The sequence below is a fragment of the Polypterus senegalus genome, chromosome 4 (assembly GCF_016835505.1).
Source record: "Polypterus senegalus isolate Bchr_013 chromosome 4, ASM1683550v1, whole genome shotgun sequence".
NCBI lineage: Eukaryota > Metazoa > Chordata > Cladistia > Polypteriformes > Polypteridae > Polypterus > Polypterus senegalus.
In genome coordinates this window covers 242,335,109-242,361,084 of record NC_053157.1, presented here as the reverse complement: position 1 = coordinate 242,361,084, position 25,976 = coordinate 242,335,109, and the positions used below count along the sequence as shown (strand labels likewise).

The 25,976-nt window shown below is 41.7% G+C and overlaps 1 protein-coding gene across 1 annotated transcript; it reads left to right on the top strand.

The window, feature by feature from the left end:
• Nucleotides 1-5,136: 5,136 nt before the first annotated feature.
• LOC120528354 (gastrula zinc finger protein XlCGF26.1-like) lies at nucleotides 5,137-25,207 on the top strand. The gene is made up of 2 exons (XM_039752498.1): nucleotides 5,137-5,625; nucleotides 21,701-25,207. The coding sequence occupies exons 1-2, from the start codon at nucleotides 5,202-5,204 to the stop codon at nucleotides 23,077-23,079; spliced, it is 1,803 nt and encodes a 600-aa protein (XP_039608432.1). The 5' UTR covers nucleotides 5,137-5,201; the 3' UTR covers nucleotides 23,080-25,207.
• Nucleotides 25,208-25,976: the final 769 nt, after the last annotated feature.

Genomic DNA, 25,976 nt, shown 5'->3' with positions numbered 1-25,976 from the left:
TTCAGCTTTATTTGAGGGTTTTCTAGCATGAAGCGCCTTTTTAAGGTCATGCCATAGCATCTCAATTGGATTCAGGTCAGGACTTTGACTAGGCCACTCCAAAGTCTTCATTTTGTTTTTCTTCAGCCATTCAGAGGTGGATTTGCTGGTGTGTTTTGGGTCATTGTCCTGTTGCAGCACCCAAGATCGCTTCAGCTTGAGTTGACAAACAGATGGCTGGACATTCTCCTTCAGGATTTTTTGGTAGACAGTAGAATTCATGGTTCCATCTATCACAGCAAGCCTTCCAGGTCCTGAAGCAGCAAAACAACCCCAGACCATCACACTACCACCACCATATTTTACTGTTGGTATGATGTTCTTTTTCTGAAATGCTGTGTTCCTTTTACGCCAGATGTAACGGACATTTGCCTTCCAAAAAGTTCAACTTTTGTCTCATCAGTCCACAAGGTATTTTCCCAAAAGTCTTGGCAGTCATTGAGATGTTTCTTAGCAAAATTGAGACGAGCCCTAATGTTCTTTTTGCTTAACAGTGGTTTGCATCTTGGAAATATGCCATGCAGGCCGTTTTTGCCCAGTCTCTTTCTTATGGTGGAGTCGTGAACACTGACCTTAATTGAGGCAAGTGATGCCTGCAGTTCTTTAGATGTTGTCCTGGGGTCTTTTGTGACCTCTCGGATGAGTCATCTCTGCGCTCTTGGGGTAATTTTGGTCGGCCGGCCACTCCTGGGAAGGTTCACCACTGTTCCATGTTTTTGCCATTTGTGGATAATGGCTCTCACTGTGGTTCGCTGGAGTCCCAAAGCTTTAGAAATGGCTTTATAACCTTTACCAGACTGATAGATCTCAATTACTTCTGTTCTCATTTGGTCCTGAATTTCTTTGGATCTTGGCATGATGTCTAGCTTTTGAGGTGCTTTTGGTCTACTTCTCTGTGTCAGGCAGCTCCTGTTGAAGTGATTTCTTGATTGAAACAGGTGTGGCAGTAATTAGGAAATTGAACTCAGGTGTGATACACCACAGTTAGGTGATTTTTGAACAAGGGGGCAATTACTTTTTCACACAGGGCCATGTAGGTTTGGATTTTTTTTTCTCCCTAAATAATAAAAACCATCATTTAAAAACTGCATTTTGTGTTTACTTGTGTTATATTTGACTAATGGTTAAATGTGTTTGATGATCAGAAACATTTTGTGTGACAAATGGGCAAAATAATAAGAAATTAGGAAGGAGGCAAAGAGTTTTTCACACCACTGTATATAGATTTTGTCTTTTTTATCTTTCTTCATCCTGTAAAGCACTTTGAGTGACATAATTTGTATAAAAATGTTTTATAGAAATAAATGTTGTTGTTGTGCAAGTAGAATCAATTACCGCTAATTCTAAAGATTCGACCAAAATACTAAATGTGTCTGAGTTTGATTCCTTTGTAAATAACGTCGTTTCATTCTTCGCAGTCCTCTGTATTCCAGTCTCCTCTGTTATTGTCACCTGTTTTTATTTTTGTGCAGTCTTTAGCCCAGTGCTCTGACGATAATGCATTGTGATCTCCTGCCATATTTTTCTAACAGATTATTGCCTGGCAATGGTGAGTCCTGGCTGCGTTTTGAATGTTACCTGTTGTGTTGTCTCTGACTGGTGAAATATGCAGTTTCATGTGTGACAGAAGTGCCCATTGTTACCAGACTTTTCTCCAAAAAGTCTCATTGGTGCCAATTCCATTGAAGAAAAAAGTGCCATCCATGCTGTTAATGCCAGCTGCCTTTGGTTTGTATCTAAATACTCCATGTCCAACAGCTTAAAAGCTTGCACAGTATCGGGGACAGCCATGTTATATCTACACATGCAGGTCACTCCATGTCATGCCATCACACTTACGGACCTCATCGTCACAGATTTTAATGAGACCTGGCCTGCTGATTTGGTCATTTGAGTGACCCATGGAACTGAAATTGCATGTGTCTGGGATCAACGTTAATACGGAGATTTAAGATAATAAAGTTTAAACACTGTGCTGGATTATGACTTTGACTGGCTATTTCTCTCTAAATATAAGTTGCTCAGAAATGGTTCTCATGTTGTTTTAATGCTCTTTTCCAGCTCTGTAGTTTGTGAAAATACTATGCTATCCCCAAAGTGAAAAATGATCGTGTTATGAGTTATTATAATATAATATTAAAATGTGAATAGGAAGAAAACCCTATATTTTAAAATTGGCCAATTTTTTTACTAAAGCTACCTTATAATATCATAAACATCTCCAGACTTTTTTTTTTTAAATCTGTGATGATGAGGTCCAAATGTGTGATGATTTGACGTGGAATTACCCATCAGGAGTATCTATGCTCCAAATCGATGATATAATCCACCATTGAAACCGCACTCGTCCTTTTAACACTGGAATTACCAGAGCCACGAAAAAACTCATAGATCCATCCCACCTTAAATTGCTTCGCACTTCTCTGTCAGCATCTTTTGTCCTGTAAATGTGTTGATAAGCAGCAAGCAGCCTGTTATCACATCCCCCACCCCGCACACTTTTCTCAGCTCAAGTCTGTTTACCTGCATGTCAGTTGCTTAGAGTTGTATAGAGTGAGAAGTCAAGCAAAATGACAACTTTTATAAATATTAGATCGTTATTTGGAACACATGCATTTCATGTGTGTTCCGTGTCGACAACATTCTATGTAAACACATCGTTAAAACAGAAACATTTTTCATGTTTTAGTAGTAATTGACAAAATGTAGACATGAAGTGTATAATGTGTGTGAAACCTGAAGTCCAAATATCGAATAAACACTTTCACAAAAGGTACAAATACAACAGAACAAGTGCGCTTTTATTCAAAAATATAATTGCAGAAAAAGAACCCGCGTTAGGGTGCGACATTGACACGAATTTGCTACGACCACTTTGGTGGCGCAACGGTATCAACTGTTGACTGGTAATCAAAACTTCACGGATTCGATCCCGGACGTGTCCGTGTTGAGAAGTGAGCTGCTCTTATTCTTACTATTTTAGAATAAAAACATACATTTGATTCCATTCTGTAACAGCTGTTGTAAATTTATGATACTTGGAAAGGTTAGCTTTTTTTTTTTTATTCAATTTTATTCTCTGAGTCACGTTCACAATCCCACTTGCGCCTTTGACACTGCTGCTTTTACATAAAGACGCGCTATAACAGAAGTGTATTCAGATGATGTTGATGGTTCTACATTGGAGCAAGAACTCAAGCCTCACTTTTGCCATCGCTGCACTCTGTGTATGTACATGGCAAGCTCTACAATCTACTTGTGACTTTACGCTGTAGGAAGTAAGTAAATAAAGGTAAATAACATTCGATCTGGCTCTTATATTCAAAGTACAGTGACGGCAGCTTCAACCTCCAGCTATGGACTCTTCACACTAGTGTTTAGATCTGGACGGTGCATGTGCCCAAAACATTAACATTTATATGTTACTTACATAAAAGCCAGATCGAATGTTATTCGAGAATAAAACTGAATAAAAAAAAACAAAAAAACCAAAGCTAACCTTTCCAAGTATCATACATTTACACCGGCTGTTACAGACTGGAATCAAATGTATGTTTTTATTCTAAAATAGTAAGAATAAGAGCAGCTCACTTCTCAAAACGAACCCGTGAAGTTTTGATTACCAGTCAACAGTTGATACCGTTGTGCCACTGAAGCGGTCATAGGAAATGCATGTCAATATCACACCCTAACGTGGGTTCTTTTTCTGCAGTTCTATTCTTGAATAGAAGTGCATTTGTTCTGTTATATTTGTACCTTTTGTGAAAGTGTTTATTTGATATTTGGAATTCAGGCTTCACATATTATACACTTAATGTCCACATTTTGTCAATTATTCCTAAAACATGAAAAACATTTCTGTTTTAACAATGTGTTTATATAGATTGTTGTAGACACGGAACACACATGAAATGTATGTGTTCAAAATATTGTAGTATTTATAAACTGTGTCATTTTGCTTTACTTCTCACTCTATACAACTCAAAGCAACTGACACACAGGTAAACAGACTTGAACTGAGAAAACTGTGCAGTAGTGGGGGGTGTGATAGTAGGCTGCTGGCTGCTTTATCCACACATTTAAAGGACAAAAGACGCTGATGGAGAGGTGAGAAGCGATTTAAGGTGGGACGGATCTACAAGTTTTTTCATAGGCTCTGATAATTCTAGTGTTAACTCTGTAAAATCTGAATATCCTCATAGATACAATCCTTACGCTCCTTTAAACTCCGCATCAAGCCTTTCTATCAGAATAGTCACACCTTCATCTTTGTTCAGGTCTTCTGCTCAAATTGACATCTCTATGCTGTCCCTGTAAGAGACAGTCCAACCCCAAGTGCGTGTTTTTTATTTTTAAGTTCAGTAACCCATGTCCATATTAAATATTCATTTTTCCAACTCTCATATGCCTTTCTCTTGTCAAATGCAGTCAGGATTCTATAATTAGCAACCATCCTCTACTACGAATGTTAAACTTTAATAACAACACAACACCTTTGATGTTAGCCACACACTTTTTATTCTTCTCTCCCATAAAACACACCCGTCACGAATAACCTCCTACAGAACCACTGTTCTCAAACCCCGAATGTCCTCCTCCCAGTCGGGATGCAGTCCCATAATCCCACAAATAGGAGCACATATATAAGATATAGAATATAACAAGTTAACAGAATGAAGTTCCCAATGCGCAGTTCAAGTCCAGTGAGGATATCCAACAAAGCCCTAAATATGATGGCTTTAATAGACCTGCAATTGCTGTGTCCAAACATGACGGTGCCATGTAGATAAAGTGTTGTGATATCTACATGGTGGCACTGAAATGTATGCAAATCCCCTTTAATGAAGGTCTGCAATGCACTTTGATCACATCTGAATTGTTTGATTTGTAATTGTAAACTACGAGGCAGAGGAGGAAATCAAGAGAAATGTCTCTTTTACCCAAACCTCATGCTGGGCACTGTGACCCTGAAGTGTGCTCATTATTTTTACTTACTTTATGAAGTTAATTCTACACTTTTTTATTTTCACAGGGCTTTCCCATTTCACTTGGCCATACACTGAGGTGTCTAATGGCCTCCAGCCCAGGGCTGTCCATGTGAGAAGTGAATCTGAGAAGAGAAGGGCAGGCACTTTAAGAGAGAGAAGAGTTTTCCACAGAGCATGGCCTCTGCCAAAGAAGATGGTGTGGATGAAAGAAAGGTGGACATTAAAGAAGAGGACTGTGAGTGGCTCACACCAGAGGATGTGTGTGTGAAGCTTGAGGATCACGAAGAAAGAATTTCAGTTTTTAAAGAGGAGGAGGAGGAGGAGGAGTGCAAGAGGGTGATCGTTACCATTAAAGCTGAGGATCTGAATGATTTCTCCATTGGTCTTGAACTTCAAAAGCATGAAACTGAGGATATTTTCAAGCAAGATGCCTGTGAAGAATCTCCATCCAGTTTACAGCCCTGGTCCACTAATACGGGATGTCTGGCTACACAGGAGAATTCTGCAGAGCTGAAATCAGAGTTATCAGAGTCTGAAGTGAAAATCACAGAGGGAAATGGGAGTGAAGGAGAAGAGTCGCCTGGGAGTGTGGAAATAAGTGAGTAATGTGATTAAATACAAAAGAAAGAGAGCGTTTATAAATTCTAACAGTGGGTGCTTTGATGTTTTTTTGAAGATTTAAATATCAGTGGAATCACGGTTAATTGAACTTGGATAAAGACCACCTGCTCGGGTGCATGATAACAAACAATAGGTTATGTAATATATATAATGCCGAAACCCTGCGGGATTTACCTTTGATGATCTACAAGGGATTGAAAGAGACAGTCTTCTGGTCTGGCATGGAATTACTTTCCTTCAGGCCCTTCAGCTGTCTCCCAATCACTTGTGTGTAATATGGCCCCCTCTCAGCCCAGACCCATCAGGTCGGGCGGCCTTGACCGAGTGGTTGTGAACTCGAGAGAGAAAACCTCGGCGTGGGCATGGAGAGAGTCCTTATGATGAACAAGCAAAAGCCACCTAGTGACCCGCGGATTTAATTCCTTGTGCATGGCCATCCACTGTAGGGGTGCATGATCCATCGCAAGAATTAATTCACCACCCAAGAAGGTAGTACCTCAACTGTGTAATCACCCATTTAACACTAGAATTACCAGAGACTACAAGAAAACTCGTAAATCCGGCCCATCTTAAATCCATTCGCACCTCTCCGTCAGCTTCTTTTGTCCTGTTAATGTGCCGATTTAAGACAAGCAGCATGCAGCTGTCTATTCCATCCCCCCACCGTCGCAGAAAGTTCACAGAGTTCTCCCAGCTCATACCTTGTTTGATTATCTGGGAGTGAGTGAACTGCTGGAGTTTTAGAGTGGAAATAATAGATCATTATTTGGAACACATGCATTTCATGTGTGTTCCGTTTCTACAGTCATCTGTGTAAACACATTGTTAAAACAGAAACTTTTTCATATTTTAGTAATAAATGTTACAAAATGTAGGCATAAACTATAGAATGTATGAAGCCTGAAGTCCAAAGATCAAATAAACACTTTCACAAAAGGTTCAAAGATGATACAAAAGCTTCCATGGCATAGCGGTAAGATTTGCTGACTTGTAATCACGGGGCCAACAGTTCGATCCTGACTGTCTCCTATATTTGCCGTTTTCAGTAGTGAGCTGCTCTTATTATTAATATTATACAGTACACATATACATTTGGTTTGCGTCTGTAACAGGGCGTGTACATTTATAGTACTGTACACTTGAAAGTTACTTTTTTTTTATCTTTTTTTTTTCACTGTTATTCTCACTCATAATCACCATACATACACCGCCCTAGGGATCTGACGCTGTTAGTTTTTATTTGAAACTGGGAGTAACTGGGGATGTGAGTGGTGTTTTGAGGCAATGAAACTGGACATTCTCTGATCTGGAGGGATAAAAGCTGACACACAAATGCTGGTGAATCTGCCTTCTTCATATCTCAGCGTCACTTGATTCTTTTTTTATTCAGTTTTATTGAGTGTTCCTGCTGCACTGAATAAGCTCACGCCTTCTGGTGCACGATGTTGACGCAGAACGGAGAAAAAGAAAGAGACAAATATATGGAACATTGGGTAAAAATTAATCAGAAAACATCATCGCACTAATGCAATTTTATTTGAAAACGAACAGTGTCAGATCGCGTGTGAGTTTATGCAGGCGCTGTTACTTAGAGTCAGATCAGGAGAGGCGAGGGAGGGGTGTTAGAGCGTGATCGTCATTGAAAGAATAAAACTGAAAAAACCTAACTTTTACAACTACCATAAATTTATACCCAATGTCCCATATATTTGTCTCTTTCTTTTTTTTCTCCGTGTTGCAAGAACCGTCTTTCGTACATTCGTCGTCACGCCTTACTAGAAAAGGCGATGGAAAAAGAAAATGAGGATGCAACATCGACAAGCTTCTGTTCCAAGACAGCCGCTTCCCCAGTAAAGTAAACTGAGTCAGTAACAGGTGCCCTTTCAATGTAATAGGAACCACAGCGTAGAGAAAAGTGTGCGCATTGCAACAGGTACACACGTCGTAAATGCAGCACGGAGATAAAGAAAGAGACAAATATATGGGACATTGGGTATAAATTTGTGGTAGTTGTAAACGTTTTTATTCTCTCAATGATGATCACGCTCTAACCCCCCAACCCGTCTCTCCTGATCTGACACTAAGTAACAGCGCCAGCGTAAAATCACACCCGAACTGACGCTGTTCGTTTTCAAGTAGTATTGCATTAGTGCGATGATGTTTTCTGATTGGTACTATGCAAGTCATGAAATGATTTCTTCAAAATATCATCAATACCTACGTCTGTGTTTTTTTTTTTTTTGACATCATACACCATAAGGTGCATACTACTTCTGCGTGAGCAGGAACAGTCAATAAAACTGAATACAAAAAAAATCAAGTGACGGTGAGATACGAAGAAGGCAGATTCACCAGCATTTGTGTCAGCTTTAATCCCTCCAGATCAGAGAATGTCCAGTTCCATTGTCTCAAAACACCACTCACATGTCCAGTTATTCCCAGTTTCAAATAAAAACTAACAGCGTCAGATCCCTGGGGCAGTGTATGTATTGTAATCGTGAGTGAGAGAATAAAAGTGAAAAAAAGGTAACTTTCACAAGTAAACAACAAATTTCTTACAGAAACCTTAAAAATATCTGTCCCTCTATCCTTTCTGGATCCATTTCTGATCTTTTACTGTCTTCACCTATTCTATCAACACTAGATAGTCTTGTTGACTACTATAACTGAGCCCTTCATTCAGCATTAGATAAAACAGCTCCTTTAAAACATCAGGAGGTTTCCTTTAAGCGTTCAGCTCCCTGGTATAATTCAGAATTGCGATCTATAAAAGCAGCTGGCCGACACCCTTGAGAGAATGTCACGTAAGTCTGGCCTCACCGGGTACATCCAGGCTTTCTCTGACCACCAAAGAGCTTACAGAGAAGCACTAACTGCTGCTAAGAACACCCACTATGGCAGAATAATAGAAAGTGGCCATGATAACCCAAGGGTTTTGTTTTCTGTAGTTAATAAACTACTCAAACCCACATCTGGCCCAACTACTACTTCTACTGAAGTCTGTGAGGAATTCCTCCACTTTTTCTGTAACAAAATTAAAGATCTAAATAATTCAACTAACATAAATACATCATCTGTTTATATCTCTCCCTGTTTTCCCACTCCATCCAGCTCCTTCTCTAAGTTCTCACCAGTCACATCTGCGTTTGTTAATAACCTGCTTTGTAAGATGAGGCCTACTACTTGTGTACTGGACCCCATCCCCAGCACACAACTTAAATCCTGCCTTCATGCCATAATCCCGACTGTTACAACAATAATAAACTCATCCCTTGACACTGGCTCTGTGCCGCTCACTTTTAAAATCGCTTCTGTAACCCCAATGTTAAAAAAGTCTGGTCTTGATGCTGACAATCTTAACAATTTCCGGCCTATTTCCACTTACCTTTCCTGTCAAAAGTTCTTGAGTGTGTTGTAGCCTCCCAGCTCACCAATTACTTAACCACTAATAACTTGATGGAACCCTTTCAGTCTGGTTTCAGGGTGCAGCACAGCTGTGAAACTGCTCTGCTACGGGTAACCAATGATTTGCTTATGGCAGCAGACTCTGGACAAACCAGCATATTAATTCTGTTAGACCTCAGTGCAGCATTTGACACTGTCAGACATGACATTCTACTGTCCAGAATGGAGAACATGCTGGGTATCTCTGGCACTGCCCTCCAGTGGTTCAAGTCCTATCTGCCTGATAGGTAAGAGTTTTAGTCTTGGCAACAGCAGATCAAGCTCAGCAGCAGTCATATAAGGAGCTCCTCAGGGCTCTGTCCTCGGCCCTCTTCTCTTCTGTATTTATATGCTTCCCTTGGCAATATTATTCGTAGCTATGGACTGGGCTATCATTTTTATGCAGATGATACTCAACTCTACTTCAATGTTAAAAGTGGAACTTCATCAGAGCTTTCTCAGCTCACAACCTGCCTTAGTGAAATTAAAACCTGGATGGAGCAGAACTCTTTAAAATTAAATTGCAACAAAACTGAACTCCTGCAAATTGGGACTAAAATGCAACTTAATAAAATGAGCTCCTTCCCAGTCGATCTTGGTGGTGATCTCATCAGACCTGCCTCTACTGCAAAGAATCTTAGTGTCATTTTTGATTCCTCCCTTTCTTACTCCACCCACATAAATCACATTAAGAAACTTTCTTACTTTCACCTCCGTAACATATCCCGTGTTTGCTCCTTCCCCTCATTTTCTAATGCTGAGAAACTTGTCCGTGCTTTTATCACATCCCGCATCAATTATTGTAACTCGCTGCTGGCAGGTGCCCTTCTAATCTTATATCACAGCTCCAGTTGATTCAAAACTCAGCTGCAAGAGTCCTTACTTGAACCAGCAGCAGTGAACACATCACACCCATCCTGCTCCGTCTTCACTGGCTCCCTGTGTCTTACAGAATCGAATATAAAATCCTACTAATAACCTACAAAGCCTTAAATAACCTTGCGCCAAACTACATCAGTGACCTTCTCCATCACTATGTGCCTGTCTGCCCACTAAGGTCTTCTGATTCTGGTAATCTTGTTGTGCCCCCCACTAATCTACACTCCATGGGTGACAGCAGGGCCTTCAGCTGTATAGTGCCCAGACTCTGGAGTGACCTACGAAATGAATCAGGTCAGCTGACTCCATGAATTCTTTTAAAAAACAACTCAAAACTCATTTGTTCAGGAAGGCTTATTAGCTCTACTTCATTCCCCTTCTCTCAGTTTACCTCTCTGTCAAGATGCTCATGTAACCTGTGTGTGTGTGTGCGAGACCATCAGTTATGTTGTCTGTTAGGCTTTCTCTGAATTTACTGTCTTAATCTTCTTTATTTGGTTTATACTATGCTATATACTGTATACCCTGCCATTCTTTCTTTTATTCTGTAAGAGCCTTGAGCATGGGAAAGGTGCTATATAAATTAAATGTATTATTATTATTATTAACCACAGTACTATAAATGTGCGCGTCTGTTACAGACGCAAACCAAATGTATGTGTGTACTGCATAATATTAACAATAAGAGCAGCTCACTACTGAAAATGGCAAATATAGGAGGCTGTGGGGATCGAACCGGTGGCCCATTGATTACAAGTCGGCAAATCTTAGCGTTACGCCACAGAAGCTGTTGTATTGTCTTTGAACTTTTTGTGAAAGTGTTTATTTGATCTTTGGATTTCAGGCTTCATACATTCTATAGTTTATGCCTACAGTTTGTAAAATTTATTACTAAAATATGAAAAAGTTTCTGTTTTAACAATGTGTTTACTCGGATTACTATAGAAATGGAACACACATGAAATGCTTCCTTCCAGGTTTTTCACTAACTACCCCTGGGATGGACAGGATAGCTGCATTGAGCTCCCGTCTCTGTGTAGGACTTGGTGCCAAAGTTGAGAATATTTTTCTGAGTAAATAATGAGCGGGGCTGAGCAGGGGATGGATTGGGAACCCTTTCCTTCCACAGCTTCATTAAGTTTACATGACAAACCCGCTCGCTTGGTCGACGATTAGGTTGTTTCACCAAATAGTCAACAAGTCCTTTCCTCTCCTTCATAAAGGCCTTGCCAATTTGCTAGCAATTTTAGAATGGGAGGTAGAAACCTAAATCATGACACTATCCTCCGGAAGGAATTCTCGGAAATTCATACCACGGTCATAATAGTGGGCCTGTGCTGCTTACGCCTCTTCCATGTGACTTTTTACTATAGGTTGAATTTTTCCAAATCGAATGTGCAACTGTGCGATATACTCTAATATATTGGTAGGGGGAAGGGCCTCTCCTTCCCTTCTTTCTTTCAAAATATCCAATATTCCCAGAGGTTGCCGTCCATATAATAATTCAAAAGGCGAGGTTCTAGTTGCCCTACTATATTGACCCTAATTCGCTCGGGGACATCAATCAAGGTAAGGGCAATAAGAGGAGATCTCTCTTTCCTAGGAGTTTGCTGTAATTGGCACTCTGGACAAGAGACGCAAAAACGGCGAACCTCCTCATTAATTTCTGGCCAATAAAATCGGAGTTTAATTCATTCTAATGTCTTTTTGGTGCCCAAATGACCTCCTAGGAGGTGGTGTGATGATGCGGGTTCTGCTTCATGCTCCCAATCGCTGTTAGGGAGCCCTTGAACCCAACACCGTTGATAGTTATACAGTGTTGTGAAAAACTATTTGCCCCCTTCCTGATTTCTTATTCTTTTGCATGTTTGTCACACAAAATGTTTCTGATCATCAAACACATTTAACCATTAGTCAAATATAACACAAGTAAACACAAAATGCAGTTTTTAAATGATGGTTTTTATTATGTAGGGAGAAAAAAAATCCAAACCTACATGGCCCTGTGTGAAAAAGTAATTGCCCCCTTGTTAAAAAATAACCTAACTGTGGTGTATCACACCTGAGTTCAATTTCTGTAGCCACCCCCAGGCCTGATTAGTGCCACACCTGTTTCAATCAAGAAATCACTTAAATAGGAGCTGCCTGACACAGAGAAGTAGACCAAAAGCACCTCAAAAGCTAGACATCATGCCAAGATCCAAAGAAATTCAGGAACAAATGAGAACAGAAGTAATTGAGATCTATCAGTCTGGTAAAGGTTATAAAGCCATTTCTAAAGCTTTGGGACTCCAGCAAACCACAGTGAGAGCCATTATCCACAAATGGCAAAAACATGGAACAGTGGTGAACCTTCCCAGGAGTGGCCGGCCGACCAAAATTACCCCAAGAGCGCAGAGACGACTCATCCGAGAGGTCACAAAAGACCCCAGGACAACGTCTAAAGAACTGCAGGCCTCACTTGCCTCAATTAAGGTCAGTGTTCACGACTCCACCATAAGAAAGAGACTGGGCAAAAACGGCCTGCATGGCAGATTTCCAAGACGCAAACCACTGTTAAGCAAAAAGAACATTAGGGCTCGTGTCAATTTTGCTAAGAAACATCTCAATGATTGCCAAGACTTTTCGGAAAATACCTTGTGGACTGATGAGACAAAAGTTTAACTTTTTGGAAGGCAAATGTCCCATTACATCTGGCGTAAAAGGAACACCGCATTTCAGAAAAAGAACATCATACCAACCGTAAAATATGGTGGTGGTAGTGTGATGGTCTGGGGTTATTTTGCTGCTTCAGGACCTGGAAGGCTTGCTGTGATAGATGGAACCATGAATTCTACTGTCTACCAAAAATCCTGAAGGAGAATGTCCGGCCATCTGTTCGTCAACTCAAGCTGAAGCGATCTTGGGTGCTGCAACAGGACAATGACCCAAAACACACCAGCAAATCCACCTCTGAATGGCTGAAGAAAAACAAAATGAAGACTTTGGAGTGGCCTAGTCAAAGTCCTGACCTGAATCCAATTGAGATGCTATGGCATGACCTTAAAAAGGCGGCTAATGCTAGAAAACCCTTAAATAAAGCTGAATTACAACAATTCTGCAAAGATGAGTGGGCCAAAATTCCTCCAGAGCGCTGTAAAAGACTCATTGCAAATTATCGCAAACGCTTGATTGCAGTTATTGGTGCTAAGGGTGGCCCAACCAGTTATTAGGTTCTGGGGCAATTACTTTTCACACAGGGCCATGTAGGTTTGGATTTTTTCTCCTAAATAATAAAAAACATCTTTTAAAAACTGCATTTTGTGTTTACTTGTGTTATATTTGACTAATGGTTAAATGTGTTTGAAGATAAGAAACATTTTGTGTGACAAACATGCAAAAGAATAAGAAATCAGGAAGGGGGCAAATAGTTTTTCACACCACTGTAACTGAGATGAGCTAAGCAGTGAGGCAACATAGCAAGAGAATGATGTACAAAGTGCTTTTATTTAAAACAATCATCAACACAAAAGTGTTCAAATAAAGTGCAGTGGCTCACAAAAAGTCTTAAATAAATAATCCATAAAAGAAATGTGGAGGTTTAAAAATATTTACAAAAACACATCCTTTAAAAGCTGAGGTTAAACCGTTGCTGGAAGCAGTCTTCTAAAAACCAACTACAAGCCCAATGCCTCTTTTAAACTAGCGTTTCACCTGCTTCTCCCGGTTGGGATTTACAGCAGGCGAGACGCTCTCTCAGCAGCTGTCCTTTCTCACATCTCGCAGAGGTCTGGAGTCCTTCCGATCCTGGCTTCGAGACTTGGAATCCTTGGTAAGCAGGACGCTCACACCAAGGACTTCTCCACCAAGCCTCCCGACTCCCGCTGCCGTCCCGGCCTTACGTGGACAGTCTTTCTTCGTTATTGGTCACTCCCGCTACATGCTCACTCAGCGGGAGCGACCACTACTACGACACCCAGGTGTCGGCCTAACACCCAGGCTTCCACACAGCTGCCTGCGAGCGCTCGCTCGCCCTCTCACAGCGGCTCTCTCTCTTCTCTCCTGCTCCTCACCCTCCAGCAACTTCCGTCCTTCTATCTATTCTTTTGTTCTCCCCTCCTAACCGACTCGCGCCTCTATATATTGAGAGGGGCCATAGCAGCTGCAGCACATTAGCAGCCTCGGGAACAATCACGGATGTGGGCAGTCCCTCACCTGTGCACTAGATGAGAAACGCCCACAGCGCAGATCGCCCTGAGATCTAACTAAGCCGCAAGTGCGGTGATTATTTATTTAAAAACAACTGGCCCTTGCTGAGAGAGCTGTGAACCCGCTATACCACAGGTGGGTGGGTATGAATTCACAGACCTGCTGCAGATAGTTTTGTGGGATTAACAACAGCTTCCCTACCTCCCCCTCATGCTCCACTACCTGATATAATAGGTCATTTTCTATCACAAAGTGAGGACCCTGTGGCATGAGCTGATGAGTGCGTTGGTCATTGACTAGTACCACTGCATTTTTCACAAATTTCAGGGAGTCATCATTCCACTGCTCCCATTTGAAAGAAGCCGGTGTCTCTCTAAATTGAAATTGTATCTTGGAGAGAGGGTCCGATCTGACCTCAAGGAGCGGGGAATCCTCCCAGCTCGTCGAGGCATAAGTTGATGACGTTTCTGCCTGTGACGACCCAGGAATCTCCCCATCCACCTCTTGGACTTCCATATCTCTCTCCTCCACTGATTACTCGGTGTGGAGACCGCTTGAGTCGTGTCTTTCCCGTCTATAAGTAGGCCTAAATTTTGATCAGGAGTAGTCAGTAGTACACCGCATTTATTGTTAGACCAGTGCCACCCTAAAATCACCAAAAAAGGTGGATTGGGGAGGACCGCTATGGGAAATTTCTTTAGTGATCCTCCATGACTGATGAAACAGGGTGGTTTTATATTTATGAATTTTTGAGTGTATACACATTGTACTGGTCTTTATTTTCATCCACTGTCGCGGTAGTACATATCGCCAAATCAACAATGGAAATGTTGCAGCTGGAATCAAGGAGAGCTTCAACTCTGAACCCATTTACAACTACTACTTCTATATGTGATATCATCAGGGGGTTTGTAAGCGCACATAAACTCCCCTGTCTCTCCACCTTCATCCCTCCTTGTTCCTGATTAGGTTGCGTTCCTGGGGACTTCGGAACAGGCTCATGTTTGTATGAAAGAGACAGAGTTTATAGGACATAATCCCCCCCAAGTTCACCAGAGGACCGTTCTGTTCTCTCAGTTAGGGAGGCTGTCTTAGATGGTTCTATGAGCTTTATACGCTCTTCCATGTTTTTAAACTCTCCCTAGTCTGGCTTGGTGAGATATTTGGGAAGAATTTTCATTAACAGGAAGCAGGCTACCTGCTGTTCTATCTGAAATGTTGCACATTTGAATGGCTGTAGTCATTGTGCCACTTGTTCCCAGAGACCAAAAGCCTGCTCCTGGATGGACCTCTCTGGATTGAATTCCCAATTTTTAATTCTTTCTACCTGGTGGCCTGGGGATACTCCATATTTATCTGGGATCTTGATCTCAATGGGGTGAACAGTTCTCTCCCCCGAGAGAGTGCAATAAATACCCTTTATTTTCAATCCAGGAATCTGCCTACTCCTTTGTGTCTCGTCCACACACTCCATTTGTTTCCTTACTAGCCCGGGTGTATATATTGGGAGTGGAGCCAGCTTTTACCATTCTACCCAACAAGCCAATAAGAGGGCTGATTACACTTTCTAACTAATCGACATCCTCTTGATAACGATTTATATTTATTTACCAACTCGATTAAACTCTGTATCCCTTTCCTCCCATCTACCTACACATTCACTGAAAGGCTAATAAAAGGGATTTTAGACAAAACATCTAATGCCTGGTTAATTAATTATACAAATAAATCAGTCAACAGACACTCATGCATAATTGTAAATCAACACTAAATATCAAGGACACGATTACAACAGGCTGCCTTCTGGCAAGAAAAGTTAACGTGTGTTTTCTTGTGTCCCATAATATTTTATATTTTCTACTGTAAAGATTAAAAGAGCAGAGCCTCAAAAACCTACTCTCTAATATAAGAATAAAGCCTGTGTGTCCAGTCTCTTATAGAGCAGTCTGATTGGTCAGTTTGGCTTTGGTGACGCGGCGAGAGAGGAAGTGTGAGTGTGAGATGCATGAAGAGGTGTAAAGGTCTATGAGGAACGCTGAGAGAGTCATCTTCAAAGATGGCAAGTATTAAACCAGGCGGGAGCCAAGAAAGGCACCTCGAAACTAATGACTGTCTGATAAGCAGGCTTTACAGGACAACCCTTGAGAAAAGGAGCAACGGTGAAGAGAGACTAACACACGCGAATACAGAGGAAAGGTGCTGAAGGTACATGTAGGGCAAGAGATGGTATATATTTTTAACTATCAAAGTCAAAGTGATATTTATTGTCATCTCATCCATATACAAGTATACAGATAGACACAATTGCGAAGATCAGGGCCCACAGTGTAACAACATGAGGTGCAAATAATGAATTAAAAATACAATTACATTTAAATTTAAAATTAAAACACAAATAAGACAAGACATTGTGCAAAGACAAGACAAAGAAGTAGCAGCAATATGAACATTGATGCAATGTATGGTATTTGCAATCTAGATACATAAATATAGGCAATAGATATGTAATACCTGTATAGATAATACAGAAATTATCAGTGTATAATAATAGTAGTTTACAACAGTTAATAGTAAACAATCAGAGTTTTTTTTTACAGCAGAAGGATATCGAGAGTGTCAAAATCCTTAAAGGTCAGTATGAGATTTTCAGTTCTTTTCTACATGCACACTCATCTTTACAGGAAAGTGGCTTGCATGTATAAAAGTTCTGTTTTAGTGGTGGTTGAGGCCGTGTGGAAGATCCCAGGGGGCAGCCTAGTGTTAAGGAGTCTGACAGCTTGGGGGTAAAAACTCTCCTGCAGCCTGGCAGATCTGGCTTTGATGCTGCAATATCTTCTCTTGGATGGCAGAAGTGTGAAAAGTCCAAGTGAGGTGCGTAAGGGGTCCTGCTCAATGCTGCAGGCCTTGCAGAGACTGCATTTGTAAAATATGTCCTGTAGTGAAGGGAGAGGCACCCCAATAATATTCCCTGCTGTCTTCACTATCCTTTGCAGGCGCTTGCAGTTGCCATGCCAGGCAGTGATGCAGCTGGTCAGAACACTCTCAATGGTGCCTTTGTAGAACATGGTGAGGATGGAAGGGGGAAGACTTGCTCGCTTCAGCCGCCTTAGGAAGTGTACTCTCTGCTGGGCTTTCTTGATTAGTGATGAGGTGTTATGTGTCCATGTAAGTTCCTCAGTTATGTGCACACCGAGGAACTTGGTACTCCTAACAGTCTCCACATCAAAACCGTTGATGCTGAGTGGGATGTGGGCAGGATGTGATTTTCTGAAGTCCACGATTATCTCTTGTCTTTTAGACATGCGGACAGCCGTTCCACCTCATCTCTGTAAGCTGTTTCATCATCCCTGTTTATCAGTCCCAGCACCGTTGTATCATCTGCAAACTTGATGATGTGGTTGGTGTTTTGTGTGGCTGTGCAGTCGTGAGTCAGCAGGGTGAAGAGCAGAGGTCTAAGCACACAGCCCTGTGGTGCTCCAGTGCTCAGTGTGATGTTGCTGGAGGTGTTGCAGCCCATCCGAACTGACTGGGGCCTCTCTGTCAAGAAGTCCATTATCCAATTGCAGAGGGTGGTGTTCAGGCCCAACCTGCTCAGTTTTACAACCAGCTTTTGAGGGATGATTGTGTTGAAGGTGGAGCTAAAGTCTATGAGTAGCATCCTGAGATATGTGTCTTTTTTTTATCTAGATGTGTCAGGGAGAGGTGAAGGGCAGAGCATCTGGCATCCTCAGTTGACCTGTTTGAGCGGCATGCAAACTGAAGAGGGTCAAGGGAGGCAGGGAAATTAGTCTTTATGTGTGACATGGCTAACCTTTCGAAGCACTTCATTATGATTGACACGAGTGCAACTGGTTGGTAGTCATTTAACCATGTCACTGATGACTTCTTCGGCACTGGTATGATGGTGGTTGACTTGAAACATGCTGGCACTGACGACTGGATCAGAGATGTGTTCACGATGTCTGTTAGGACACCATCCAGTTGACTGGCACATTCTTTGAGCACACGACCAGGTATTTTGTCAGGTCCTGCAGCCTTGCGTGGATCGACTCTGGATAGAGTCCTCTTCACGACCGTTATGGAGAGACAGAGTACCTGGTCAGTGGAGGGAGGTGTTGCTTTTTTCGCGGAAAGAAATTGTTCAGCTCATCCAGTCGCTGATGTGTGGGTTGGGCTTGCAGTTTGTAATTGTCTGAACGCCCTGCCACATGACATGCGTCTCTGATGCTGCTGAAGTGTTTGTTAATCCTCTGTGGGTATGCCCACTTAGCTCTCCTTACAGCACGAGACAGGTTGGCTCTGGCCACGCTGAGGGCGGCCTTGTCTCCAGATCTGAAGGCTGCATTTTTGATCTTGAGCAGCTTGTGCACTTCTCTCGTCATCCAGTGCTTTTGGTTGGCTCTTGTGGTAGCGTCCTTGATAACAGTAACATCCTCTGCATTTGGAGATGTAGCCAGTCACAGAGTCTGTGTACTCCTCCAGATTGATGGAGTTACCAACCATCCATAACAGCCTCCCTGAAAATGTCCCAGTCTGTCAATTTGAAGCAGTCTTGGAGAGTTGAAACAGCACCAACCTGCCACACTCTGATGTTCTTGCGAGCTGGTTTAGTGCGCTTCAGCAGGGACTTTGTATGCAGGAACCATAAGTACGCTGATACTGTATGGTCTGAGTAGCCGAGGTGGGGGTGGGGTAGGGCCTTGTAGGAGTCAGGAGAGCTCGTGTAAACATTGTCCAGACAGCTTCCCCCTCTAGTAGCAAAGTTCACATTCTGGAAGAATTTTGGGAGAACTGACTTCAAGTTGGCATGTTTGAAGTCTTCAGCAATAATGAAAAATGCCTCGGGGTGCGTCGTTTGCAGTTTGCAGCTGATCTCATAGAGTTCCACTAGGGCCTGGTTAGCATTTGTGCTAGGCGGGAGGTAGACAGCAACCACCAGCATGCAGCTGTACTCCCATGGCAGGTAGAAAGGCCAGCACCTTACTGATAAAACCTCTATCAGCAGGGAACAGTGTCGCGTGACTGAGGCAGCATTTATACACCACTCTTTGTTCACATAAACACACAGTCCCCCCCACGGGTCATACTGGACAAAGAGGTGTCTCTGTCCACTCGGAAGATGGTCAGTCCATGTAGCTGGATGGCTGAGCCTGCAATGTTTTCCTGGAGCCATGTCTCAGAGAAAATAAAGATGCATCAGTCTTTGATTTCCCACTGCTTGGCCCGCTGCAGCTTTATGTAATCCAGCTTATTGTCTAGCGATCGGACGTTCGCAAGCAGAATGAATGGTATTGCAGGTCTGGTGGGGTTAGTTTTTAGCCTTGTCCTAACACTGTCGTGTTTCTCTCATTTCTGCTTATGATCGCTGCGCTTGCATTTCCCCCAGCTCAGCTTATCAGGTGGCCAAAGTAAGCAAAGGCTGCGGAGTGTCTGTCACCTCGCTGGATATTTCGGCACAGTTTCTTCAGAAATCGAGCAGGATTTGCCGCTTGTAAATGAATGTCTGCGTACCACTATCACTTAAATCTACTTCTTTTCTTCTACTAGTTGACAAACACGAACAAAGATTAAAACTAAACACAGCGGACTCGGTAGCTCTGTAAACCTCAGCCTGCATGGATGCCGCCATCTTCCATTCTATTATCTGCCTTGGACAGGTATCGTTGCTAGTACATCCATAAATCTTGAGTAGTCGCCCTCTTCTGGCTAAAACTTCTTTTTTTACCTTGGATCGAATATAATGGCTACTACATAGAGAGGTTCTGATTCTGTGCTGCTCAATCTTCTTACGCCTGCTTAACAAATAGTTGGTTTTGACGTCTTTACACTTTGGTTTGACTCTGAACTTTTCTTACAGAGATTCTCTAGAGCCCTGATGAATGGTATGACATCCATGGCAGACGCACTCAATGAGCAAACTCCTCGTCTAGTGAGAGACCGTATTTTGTATTAATTTTCACTGTGCAGAAGAGATGATTGTGATGTTATAGTCATCTAGTTAAGCCAGTAATACCTGTTTTTACTCTCGCAGGAAGTGTAACATACATCATGTACTGTTCCTCCCTGTGTCCCCCACCTGCTGTAACCTTCTCATGGGCTGGTCAGGTTGTTTTTAAAATATCTTCAAACTGAGATTAAGTTGGGACAGGATGCATCAGGTGTCCAATTTTGCATCTTCATACAGCCACTGAATTAAACATCATGTGCTGTGACAGGACTCCTTGGCTCACCACCAGTTGAATGGCGAGTGCCGTGCATGGCAGGCTGGTAAGTCGGCATTTCCAGTGGCCTTTGTGATATTCTTAGTTTTATCACGCAGTCTGACATACACTTTCTATTTTGTAAAGTTACAAGCTAAGAGCATATTGTGTCACTCGGCATCAAGAGCTTCAGTTTTATGCCAGCCTGTGAATTCTTGGCGGAGGAGACTCACTTGTATCAGTTCAGAGTTTTTCATTTGGCCAGTCTGAACATGGACACCGAAGACGTGCTTGAACTCCAAAGGCCATTTGTAAAACTGAATTTAGTGACGTTATCTTGTAGAAGACTGCTGAGATTTTTGTGCACAGTTAGATACAACTCCACCAAAGCAACATCTGTAAAATACTTGTGCCCTGGCAGATGGAATCGTGGACCTAAATGATCTTGAAGGTGACATCTTCCAGAACTGAACGTGGCTGGTTGTCCAGGCTTACGAATTCCACTGTTTTTGCTGTCTGTCTTTGGCGTTCTTGCTGTCAGTATTATAAGGTTGAGTTTTTTAAGTGCTGCCATTATTGGAGGCCGAGTGAGAGTAGGCGACTGAGCTAGACTAAGCTTGCTGGTCGCCTCAGCCTTTGAACAGCTCATTCTTCACACCAGTCCCTTTTGTGTTGGCTTCTCAGTTGCTGAATTAGGTTTGTATTGTTGAAAGTGTTGCAGGGAATCCTCCATGGCTGACTTCTTTTTGCAAATATATTCCAAACCGCAAATTTGTTATCTCCTGTAGGAAGGCAATAAAATTGTTAGATTGGTGAGGACGTGTTTCTGTATTTTGGTAATGTTGGAACTTTGTCTTAAATGCTTTTTATCATTCATGATCAGATGTTAAGATCAGCTACTTTGCTGATCATTACCTGCTTAGAGAGAAAATTGGCTGATTTTGATTTGTGATCGAAGTGTCTTTCACTTATTAGACAAATGTGAAGAAATTGAACAGACAGCAGCAGAACATGTAAAGACCACCCATGGTGTGGCCAGAACATAAATGGCACCTCAGTGTGAGGATGCATCTCCAACCAGTGTGCCACCACTTGAACTGTTTCATTTATTTTTAAAAGGCAGGTAGTGGTTAGGAATTTCGACATCAAACCCTAAAGTTGTACGTTCAAATTCAGCTATTGACACCATGTGACCTCGAGCAAGTCACGTGACCTGCCTGTGCTCGAGGTGGAAAACGAAGAGAAATGTAACCAATTGTGTCTCAAATGTTGTAAGTCACCTTGGATAAACATGTCAGGAAAGTAATTATAATAATAGTTAAAATGTTTGTGTTATTTCAGATTTACAGAAGAATGGCAGTTTCTCACCACCTTCATTTGGTCAGCCCTCTCTTCAATACAAAGAGAAAGCTATGAAGAAATCAACAAGAGGATCAGAGGACCTGACAGCAGCCTTTTTGCAGTGCAGTTCTCTCCCCGCTACTGGAGTAACACAGACAGAAGCCATCAAAACTAATCGACAACAAGTGGAGAAAGAAATCCAACTTCATACTGGAGCAAAATGTTTGGAATGTGGCAAACAATTCACACACACAAGTGATCTTAATAAGCATATGAAGATTCACAAAGGAGAAAAACCTCATTGTTGTCCAGAATGTGGTAAGTCGTTCTCAAGGAGAAGCGATCTTCAGAGCCACAGCACAATCCACACAGGAGAAAAACCTTATTGTTGTCCAGAATGTGGCAAACAATATTCTGACAAACGCAGTTTTAAAAGGCACATACAAAGTCATACTGGAGAGAAAAAGCAGTATGTATGTTCTGAATGTGGTAGATGTTATACAAGCCAGAAAGGTCTTAATACACATGCTAAAATTCATACTGAAGAAAAATCTTATGGCTGTTCTGAATGTGGGAAACGATTCTTACATATAGGTCCACTTCAGCGCCACATCAGAACTCATACTGGAGAGAAACCTTATTGTTGTACTGAATGTGGTAAGCATTTCTCAGAGCAAAGCACCCTAAAGATTCATATCAGACTTCACACTGGAGAAAAACCTTACAATTGCTTGGAATGTGGCAAACAATTTTCACGCCTAAGTTCTCTTTATAGTCATAGGAGAAGTCATACTGGAGAGAAGCCTTACAGTTGCACTGAATGTGGAATGCGATTCTCATATAACAGTTCTCTTCACAAACATAAAATAATTCATTCTGGTAAGAAACGCAGCTGTTCTGAATGTGGCAAGCTTTTTTCAGAGAGCAGGACTCTTAAAGATCACATGAGAATTCACTCTGGGGAGAAACCCTATTGCTGTCCCGAGTGTGGCAAACGATTCTCACGTCAAAGCACGCTTAAGAGCCACAAAAGGATCCACACTGGAGAGAAGCAGTACATCTGTTCTGACTGTGGCAAGCTTTTCTCTGAAGGCATGACTCTTAAATATCACATGAGAATTCACTCTGGAGAGAAACCCCATTGCTGTCTAGAATGTGGCAAACGATTCTCACATCCAAAAACACTTAGGTGCCACAGAAGGATCCACTCTGGAGAGAAGCAGTACACCTGTTCTGAATGTGGTAAAGGGTACTCTTCAAGAAAAAGTTTTCGAAGACACACGCAAAGTCATATTGGAGTAAAGCCTGTCCCAGAAATGACAAATGATCTTTCCATTGGCTCCTCAACCAAAAATATTGAAGACAAATCATCTGAATGAGGTAAAGGACCCCAGTTGAAAGTCGTTAAAAACTACATCACAATAGTGGAGAAAATACTGAAGGTAGAAAACAGATTTTAGATGTAAGGTAACCTCAGAGCCACATATGCATTAACACTGGAATACAACAGATATTTCACAAACAATAGGAATCTTCTTCAACAACTTATAGGTGCAAGAAAAAACCTCATTGTTGTCCTAAATGTGGTAAACGCTTTTCAGACAGCAGTGGTCTTCATATTCATAAATGACTGGCTCACTTTTGGTAAGCCTCTTAGCTGTTCTGAATGCTGAAAGTGGTCCTCCTGTATCAGCCGTCATCAGCAACACGTAAGATTTAATGAAGGACTCAGAAACTGTACTGCCAGGACATCAGCCATACAGGGACTGATCATATCTGCACCAGTGCTGTGACATAAGATGGTGAACAATATAAACACCAGACAACAGAATGAGGTACTGTGCAGTGATAACAACTTCAATCACAGATCACAACTGAAAACGTTCAATGTAATAATTATAAAATGGAGAAGTCAAATCAACACTGCGGTGCCAGCTATCAGGAGGTGCCACTGACAAGGGAAATATTTTTGTTTCAGAACTTTGGAGATGGGGCCTTATCTGAGGAGCAATGAACTTGTACCGTCTCTGGGATGTCATCTGATGGCTGATGCCTGGGCTGAGTGCAGACAGCCGTTCTTAACCCTGATAATGAAGAAGTCATTTAGTGACGTCAGCTGACAGCTAGTGCTGTCCAATCAGATACTGGGGAGGGACAGGAGACTGAAAAGAGAGCCGTCACATGACAGACCAATGTAAAGGGGCTTTATAAGACTTTTACGCTAATTTAGGTTATCATTTATAAATGATAAGAGTCTTTACAAACCAAGCACATTCATCAGCTGTGTGTAAAGGGGGAGTCCAAAAGTGGGAAGTTAAGAAGATCAAAACATCCAGGGTTCAAAGAGAAATGTTTAAGACCTGAAGATGGAGTCATAATAGCATACCAGGGTTAGCAAAGGGGACCAAAGTTGTGAAGAATATCAATTAATGTATTCATTCATTTACTTCACATAAAACTCCAAAAAGCAGAAGTGGCCCCTTCTGTACCCCCACCACTGAAGGTCAAATTTGACCCTGTCTCTACTCGGCATTGATTCACTGTGCTTGGACTTTCTGTATTTTGTAAGTTTATGTTTCATTTTTTGGCCACACTCTTTTTACATTTCATGTCATTGATGTTCTCAAATGTGTGAGTATAGCTTGACTCTTACAAGGACTTATTTAAAAAGGGAATGTACATTGGTCATGAAATGCAGGAAGGCAGAAAAATATAAAAAGTGGAGCCCACAAAATGAATAGGCGACATCAATGAAATACGCTCAGTGACAGAGGTGACGTGGACAAAATCAGAAAGGACAGCACAGAAAAGGCAGGTACCAACTGAAAACAAAAGAAGAAAGCTGATTGGTGGGGAGAACTGTCAGTCACTCCTGAGTGGACTGTTGAGTACAAACGTGGCATGCAGACTTCAGAGTTCATGTGTTTTTGATTTCAAATCTGTGACCATGCACTGAATAAGTCTGTTATTTATCAGTTAGCATGTTCTGAAACTGTAATGTCATCACAAAGATCATACAAACACGTAATGTGGCATTTGTGATCAATCACTTTTGTTGATTTTTATGTCACCTGTCATCAGCCCAGTATAGAGTGCCACTTCCAGATCAGCAACCCCTCTGCACTCCATAGCACATTTGAAGTTTGGGACTGGAGCACAAAGTGGATGGCACTTTGAGAAGGACAGACTTGTAAGACATGAACAAAGGCAGCTGCCCTCCCTGGTCTGTCTTCATTCAGAAGGACTCACCTGAGTGGTGGGATTGTTCTGCGGTGCTCCTGTTAGCCAACATTTCATCAGCTTGCTTTCTGCGTTTCATCTGATAACTTGCAGAGTTAATCAAAGATGAGCCAGGCCTGTTACAATGTGAACGTTCTTGACATTTTGGTTTGTTTAAATATTTTTTCTTCTTCTTTACTTTGATTTCTTGGTGGCCTTGTACACATGAGCATTTGGTGTTAATAATGAACTGACAATTAATAAACTGTTTTTACTGTTAAATTGTAATTGTGGCCTGTTGCTATTTTGTAGCGTTATCCTTCTTGACTGTGTTGATAGGATGTGTTGCACTGTTGCCTCCCTAGAATTAAGTGCCACATCACTGACGCTCGGCCTCACACCCTTCATCACACGTGAGGCAGAATCCAAAATTGCTGATCTAACTGTTAATTAGTTTATTGTGTGTGAGTATAAATTCAGGCTTATTCTCACTTTGACCGCGTTAATGGCTCAGTGTCTAGATTTTGGAGACGGTATGTCATCTGATTATCGGCTCCTGACAAATCTCGCTTTGTCTACATTCAAAGTTGTAAGTTTCAATTTTTGTGGTGTTATTCCTTTAAATTATTGTATGGTTTGTCAATGGCCTGAGGCTGAGGATTCAACCCTCTAAGATCTTCACTGTTGGTACTCATAGGATTGATGATCAAGTCAGAGAAATACCATTTTTAGTTTGTTTGCAGTTTTAACATCGAGATTTAAGGCACATCTTCTAGTCGGTGACTGCTGGTGATTTTCATTATGATTCCGTTAAGCACTTTGGTTTGTGGCAAATGCCTGCTCTGATTCTTTAGCTATTGAGTTCTGCTGCAGTTTCTCGATGTGCAAACATCTTATTAGCCACATTTACTCTTGCCAGGTGACAGTTCTAGTTAAAACTTAAAAGCAGGTGGACATTATTCACGCTGCCGTCCAGCAGATCATCTCTGGATATTAGTGGCTGACACAACAACACCGTCCATTCAACATAAGGATCCACAAAGCCAACCCCATCATC

Coding starts and splice junctions, on each gene's coding strand:
- LOC120528354 (XM_039752498.1), top strand. CDS start 5,202: ATGGCCTCTGCCAAAGAAGATGGTGTGGATGAAAGAAAGGTGGACATT. Junction 5,626..21,700: donor GCCTGGGAGTGTGGAAATAA/GTGAGTAATGTG, acceptor GTGTTATTTCAG/ATTTACAGAAGAATGGCAGT.